Here is a 6,793-nt window from a genome sequence, read left to right as displayed (position 1 = left end):
TGCCATGATGGGCTTTAACCTTCTGACCCACATGCAAATCAACAAGTCCGAAATAAAGGTAAGGAGTTTTATTTCCTTGCAATAACAGAAAAGTAGTTCTCCTTGATCCTTCCAGGAGCGATTGAGTGGTGCGGAGGGAGCAGCGGGCAGGCAGACTTGCAGGTGATCCACACGAGAGGAGACAGCAATGGAACAGATCCCGTAGGTGAATCCAGAACTGATCTAGAAACGGAAACACAAGGACTTTAAACCACTGGAAAAATATCAAAGAGACAGATCAAAAACAAGTACTATGGACTACAGGAGAGGGCTGAGAGACTACCGGTGCACGTTAATCATCCAGCACTGAGTGAAGGTTCTGCTGCTCCTTTATCCCCACCACTGATGGGGCTGATGAGGTCCACCTGTGTAGGCTGCCCAGGTTCCTCACCAAGATCTTCGCTGGAAAGATGCATCACTCACACTCACACACACACACACACACGGGAACCCTGACAGATTGGATTGTTCCATTTTTGGAGCGCCTTGTTTTATTTGATAACCATCAAATCAATAAACATGCAATAACCACACATTATTCTCAAAATAAAATACATGTTTTTCCAATCAAAATATGTACTGCATTATGTACTTTTAATAAATTATCTATTTTGTTAAATGATTAATTGCATATTAAGATAGTCAGAGATTTATTTCTCTTAAATTTGTGGAACCTTTGAATGTATATATTGTTATTGTCCAGTTTCTTCTGGATTTAAATCACATACCAGTTATAGTGTCGTAAGTAGAAAATATTTTCTTACAGTGTAAACAAAGGGGGATCCACAACTTTCTTGTGATCAAAAAATTGGGGCATTTCCTTCATATCGGTTTTATGTAGAACTATGAAAATTTACACGTAAATCTTGGCAGGTCAAAGGAAAAAAAAAATCTCTTGAATTCTTACCCTAAATCCAACAGGAAGTCAGCCATGTTTTTTTTATTTATCAGAGCTGCAAATAAAAAAAGTCTTGCTAACTCTTCCTGTGTATCTTGATGACTTGAGTCAATGTTTCTTTCATAACATTCCTTCAAAGTCATTAAAAGCCTAAGTTTTTGTCAATGGGGTTGACTGTTGTTGCTTTAAGTTCTGGGGAGGGAAGGCAGGCTTTGTGCCGCCCCTCATGGCATACCACCCTGCGTGGTGAGCCATCTTGTCCATTTCAAAAACTGACATGTCAGGAATAAATCTTTTATTTATTCTTTCGCCTTATATAATTATGGCACTTTTGGAGCTCCATAAAAAGTGCCTTCTTTTCATTGCTTCCTTTTTTTTCGCGCTGAGAGACCGCCCATATGTGCGTTTAATCCACATTTGCAAGCAACTCCTATATCTTCCTGCTATTTTACCATTACTGTCCTACTCCCAAACTGGCATTTTCACTCCTCACATGCTTTTTCGCTGCAGCCGGCTTCCTCCAACCAGCACTCCCTCTCCCTCTCCCTCTCTCTCTCTCTCTCCCTCTTTTTTTTCCTCCTATTTATGAAAACGTCACTTCAAGTCCCTCCCTGTTTGAATCTCATTAGTTTCTTGTGTGTTTCTCCCTGTCAATAATCCCGAATCCAGACTCTCTCTATTTCCATCCCTCTCTATCTGTCAATCAGCGCCGCCTTTGAACTGAAAACCACTCCGACCAACTTCAACTCACTCAATCCGAGCGGCTCGGCTCCTTCTCCGGCTTCCCCATTTTTCTGCCAACATTTTTCCCCCTTCTTTTTTCCCCCCCTTGTGTTTTTGAGTTTTATATACCAGAGCTTTTGGAAAACGCCAATACGAAGACCCTCTCTTTTAAAAAGAAAACCCCCCAAAAACTTCAACTCTCGGACTTTCGAGCTCGCAGAGATCAAGGGTTTGAAACTTTTTGGTGGTTTTTTTCGACCCGAGAACGATTCTTCTGCTCGGGGGAAAAATGCCGCAGCTCAACGGCGGTGGAGGGGACGATCTGGGCGCAAACGATGAGATGATTTCGTTCAAAGACGAAGGGGAGCAGGAGGAGAAAATCTCGGAGAACTCCTCGGCAGAAAGGGATTTAGCAGACGTCAAATCTTCGCTCGTAAACGAGTCGGAAACGAATCAGAACAGCTCTTCGGACTCGGAGGTAAGTTCGGATCGATCGGCTCCGTTAAGTTCGCATTACATGTTTGAGGGGGTGGCCTACATTTCTTAGCACACTTTGATAGAGTTCACCATGAAAGCCCCCTATAAGTTTTAACGCAATCCTTGTGTTTCGTTGCATTTCAAGGCGGAAAGACGGCCTCCGCCTAGATCTGAAACTTTCAGAGACAAAACAAGGGAAAGTTTAGAAGAGGGTGAGTTTCTTGCTTTAATCTCCTATCTTTGTTTTTTTTTTTTTTCCCTCAACCATGACATTATGTGTTTTAAACAGAGGAAGGAGTCTCCTGCAGCCTTCTTCCTCAAATACAATTTCCAACGATTAAAAAAAAACACATTCCAAGGCCAGTTTATTAAAAGTTTTCCTCTTCTCCCCTCCACCCCCCGCCATGTTAGCTGCGAAAAGGCAAGATGGAGGGCTGTTCAAGAGCCCACCGTACCCGGGCTATCCGTTTATAATGATCCCCGATCTCACCAGCCCCTACCTCCCCAACGGATCACTTTCTCCAACAGCACGCACAGTAAGTTCACTTATTTTACCAGCTGGATATCTGCACACACACTCCTCACACACTCTTCCTCACACACACTCTCTCTCTCTCTCTCTCTCTCTCTCACTCACACACACACCGAGGCTCCAAAGCAGTGTTGTCACCCAGAAAAAGCTGAAAAAAGGGGGGGAAAAAAATTGTGGAAGCCAAGTTTTCCAACTCCTCCTGAAGTGTACAGCACCGCGCTCTTGAACATGGAAGCTAACATGCTAACTGTGCTAATGAATTCAAAAAATAAATTGAAATCATAAATGGCAGGGGAAATTGAGTGAAAATTTTTGTTCAATTAAATATATTGTATTTTTCTATTTATTTTTAATAGCAATATTTGGCCGTGTTGTATTAAAATTAGGTTAAAAGTGCGTGATCCCCCCACCCCCTTCCTCCTAAATAATGCAACTGATTTGTGTTTGCATGGCCTCATCAAAAATGCCCTTTTTTTATTTCCCCACTAACACTACAGGGAGCTGCACTTTTACACCGGCTCTCTAACACACTGAACAGTGTTTTTAAAAAAAGCAACACATATGCAAATAAGCTTTTGAAAGGGATTTGCATGGATAATTTTTTTTTAAGTTGCATGCTTGCTTTTTGCAAAAAGAAAAATAAAAAAAATCAACGTGTAATGTATTGGTATTAAATGCAAACTTACTGTTTAGGCTGTGATTTATTTAACATGAGTGATTGCTCCGTTTTGCATGCTACCGCTTTTGCTTCCCGAAAGGAATCTGCTGCCTTTTTTCTTTTCCATTTTTTTTTAACCCAAAATCATTTAAAGCTCTGTTACCAAACACATTCATGTTATTTATTTTGACACAATCAGCCCTGTTGTAATTATGCACCCTCACTCATTTAGCTCAGCTGGTCCCATGGGGCCAAAGACAAGCCATGAGCAGCATAATTTCTTCTTCTCTTATTTATTACATTTTTTTTTTTTGAAGTGTGGCTGTGTTTTAGGAACCTGTCATCTCTTTCTACAAGGTTAAGGCAAACCCCAGGCTCTAGGAAATTTGACCCACAACTGCTCAACTGATATTCGTTACCTCCATGTTTTTGGTTTTTGTTGTGCACGCCTTGAAAAATGAACTCGCACCTTGGCACATAATGCTTTCTTTTGTGCTTGACACAATTTCTGCCCGTGGTCTCACGTGAGGCTGCCCACTATGTCTTCATATCTCTTTATGTGATGGTGTGTGTGCATGCGTGTGTGTGTGTGTGAGTGTGTCTTCCGCACAGGAGAGCACATTTTGTCAGCCTCGATAATGCTGCCGGCTGGTATGTGGAATTAGTCACTCGTTACTCTCATCATCAGGCTCTGACACAAACTCGCATTCACAGTGTCGAGGCTGATTTTAAAGTGAAGGACTTCCTTGTTTCAATAGAGCAGCTTTTTTTGTTGTTGTTTTTCTTTATGAATATTACAGCAATGTGTCCTGCAGCCTGGCGAGCGCTTGCTGCCATCATGCAACAGTTAGATAAAACAGCACATTTTGCAATGCGTCTAAAGAGATGCTCCTCTGAGACGCGGTCCACCTTTGCTCTGCTCATCCTGCCCATGAATCTCCCATTTTCACACCGATCTGACAAAAGGAAGGGTGTGTTTGTTTTTGTTTTTGTTTTAAATTGTGCGCTGTGATTTATTACCCGTGTCATCATAGCAAAACTAAGACGAGGAGTTGCTTATTTGCACGCAGCGACACGACATTAAAGCCGATAATCACAACGAACGCACCTGAATATTATTAATATTATTATTATTTTTTTTTTTCGGGCTCCTACTGTACCACCTCGCCCCGGCCCCCCCCCCCTCCGTCTGCGGCGCCCTGTGTGTCCGAGCTGCTGGAGCTTTTGAAGTCGGCGGTGGCTGTAATATAAATCTATTAAATTTAAAGCCGGGATAAATAATTCACCTGGACATTGATTAGCTGTCTTCCTCCCTAACATGTCACGTTAGGCTCCGAATATGACTGCTGCCGGTGTTATTAGAATGAGACTGTCTTGTCATACGAAGCCTTTGATTCTCGGATTTTTCCTCCACATCTGTTCCCTTTCGGTTTCCTCGGCGATGTGTGTCTGCTGAATATAATTGAGACGATTTAAACAGATGTTTAAATTGGAAATTGAAAATATTTCCTCCTCCACATCCATCAGGATGCATTTCTCCTAATCTGTTTGGACATCTCAAATTGTTTGTGTTATTTCTGTGTTTGCGGGACCCAAGAGGTGGGGGAAAAAAACCGATTCCTGCCTGACCTCTGGGAGCCATAACCGGCGAGAATTTGTTTTTCCTACCACCTAAATCCGAGGAGGCTCACAATTTAGTATCATTTAAGCAATTTGACATGAAGCTGTGCCCGGGCTTTAAAAGCTCTCCTCCTCTCGTCTCCTCCCCCCAGCGGTCTGCCCCCTCCTCCCTAAAACCCCCCACACAAAGGCCTGCTGAATCACTGGGTGCAGGTTGAATTGGGGAAGTGGCCTGCCAAGTTCAACCCCCGGTTTTCCATCTCCTTTTGCGTTCACCTTTTGTTTCCTGCCGTTGCTAACGCAGGGGCTTCTAGGGGAGAACATAAAAAAAAAAAAAAAAAAAAAAAGAGGAAGAAGCTGGCGGGTTAACTCCGGTGCTGTGGGCTAACATCACACCTCAACAGGTCTGGAGACGCTGAGGCCGAGGGAGGGAAGAATTGGGGGGGATCTGGGCGGCCAGCTCTCCTGCTTCGAGCCGTAAATCCGCCCCACATTTTTATTTTTTTTTAGCGCCTCTTGGACTTGTGAATGTTAAGATATTTAACGCCACTCCTGGCCCTCCGTATTTCTCCGTGCCCGCTGAGACATTTGGCGGGGGTTTTGAGTTTCGACATGTAATTACGATTAGTTTATAAAAGAGCAAGTAGGAGGTTGGGTAGACTTGTGGGAGAGGGGGGATGAAAACGCTACCTGAAATGAAAAAAAAAAAGACTCTTGCTGAAGGTGGTAAAAAGGCTTCCTTTGCTTTGTTTCTTTTTTCCTTTCTTTCTTTCTTGTTTTTTTTTTTTTACTAAATCCACTCCAACTCACCCTCACTAATTTTCATCCAATAGGAAATAACATAATTCTAAGTGAATGCAACACCTCCTTTTTGTGCCAGACCGTATTGGTGTGGCCTTATCTGTAATAAAGTGACAGCAGACCGTATCTTTCCAACAACACGTGAGCAACATAAGCATAACAATGGCATATCATATGGATTATGTGTGTTTGGCTGGTGTGAATGGAATTTTTGGCTGCGACGAGGAGGAAAAGATGGGTTTTAATGCGGATTTGAGGGGATAGGGCCCACACCTTATCAAATTGGCTTTACATGTTAATCGGGCCTAATTGGTGTCCGCGGGGCTGTTTTTAAAAAAAAAAAAAAAATTTTATGGCACAACGTTGCTGCTGGGGTTTTTTTTCTCCCTCCCCTCCGAGCTGCAGAATTTACTCGGAAGGTTGCGCTCCTTTTGTCTTGCAAATCACTTTTGTTTACAAAGTATGGCGGAAGCAGCTCCCGCTCTCCGATTCACCCCCCACCTCCCCACTCTCTCTCTCTGTCTCTCTCTCTCCTCCTCTCTCTGTCTCTTTCTCTCTTCATTCTGTGCGAGCATAAGAGGAAAAATAAAAAAAAGGTCCTTATTTTTTATTTATTTTCTTCGACTTAATAAACACCCATAAAAAAGTACAATCTGCTTTGGATTTAAGGAGTTAAGTTGGAGAGCTGGAAGTGGGAGGGAGCTGGGAAGCAAAGTTTGGCACCATTAAACTGAAATTGGGGTCTGCTTGACATTAGCGGTGTGCAGCAACATTCTCGGAGCTTAATTAGTCCAAACTGTAATTGTTCATGGTCTGCCAATAGGAGTAAGGCTCTGGAATATATATATATATATATATAATAAAAAAAAAGAAGTGGTGTTGCTCTAAATCGGCCAGGGTTTTTATTTTATTTTTTTATTTTTTTGAAAAACAATAAATCATTCGCATATTTGCGCCGTGATTCAGTTCGAGGCTCGACCTCTCCCATCTCGACATGTGGTAAATTGTAAAGTCAATGAATCGCAGATGTAGGGACGGCGAGGAG

At 42.6% G+C, this 6,793-nt stretch overlaps 1 protein-coding gene across 20 annotated transcripts in view; it reads left to right on the top strand.

Annotated features, from left to right (window-relative positions):
- The first annotated feature begins 1,427 nt into the window (after positions 1 to 1,427).
- Positions 1,428 to 6,793, top strand: part of tcf7l2 (transcription factor 7 like 2) — a 107,328-nt gene continuing 101,962 nt past the window's right edge. For 5 of the 20 annotated variants that reach the window (XM_008436851.2, XM_008436847.2, XM_008436842.2 and 2 more), the window contains exons 1-3: positions 1,432 to 2,138; positions 2,283 to 2,349; positions 2,549 to 2,673. In XM_008436851.2, the coding sequence (XP_008435073.1) occupies positions 1,950 to 2,138; positions 2,283 to 2,349; positions 2,549 to 2,673 (381 nt within the window). In that variant the 5' untranslated portion in view covers positions 1,432 to 1,949. Of the gene's footprint in view, positions 2,139 to 2,282; positions 2,350 to 2,548; positions 2,674 to 6,793 lie in introns of all 20 variants that reach the window. The other 15 variants (XM_017310885.1, XM_008436856.2, XM_017310886.1 and 12 more) reach the window with 6 other exon arrangements.

The sequence above is a fragment of the Poecilia reticulata genome, linkage group LG19 (assembly GCF_000633615.1).
Source record: "Poecilia reticulata strain Guanapo linkage group LG19, Guppy_female_1.0+MT, whole genome shotgun sequence".
In the NCBI taxonomy this organism is placed as follows: domain Eukaryota; kingdom Metazoa; phylum Chordata; class Actinopteri; order Cyprinodontiformes; family Poeciliidae; genus Poecilia; species Poecilia reticulata.
The sequence above is the reverse complement of the archived record's forward strand: the minus strand, read 5'-3'. Positions and strand labels throughout refer to the sequence as shown.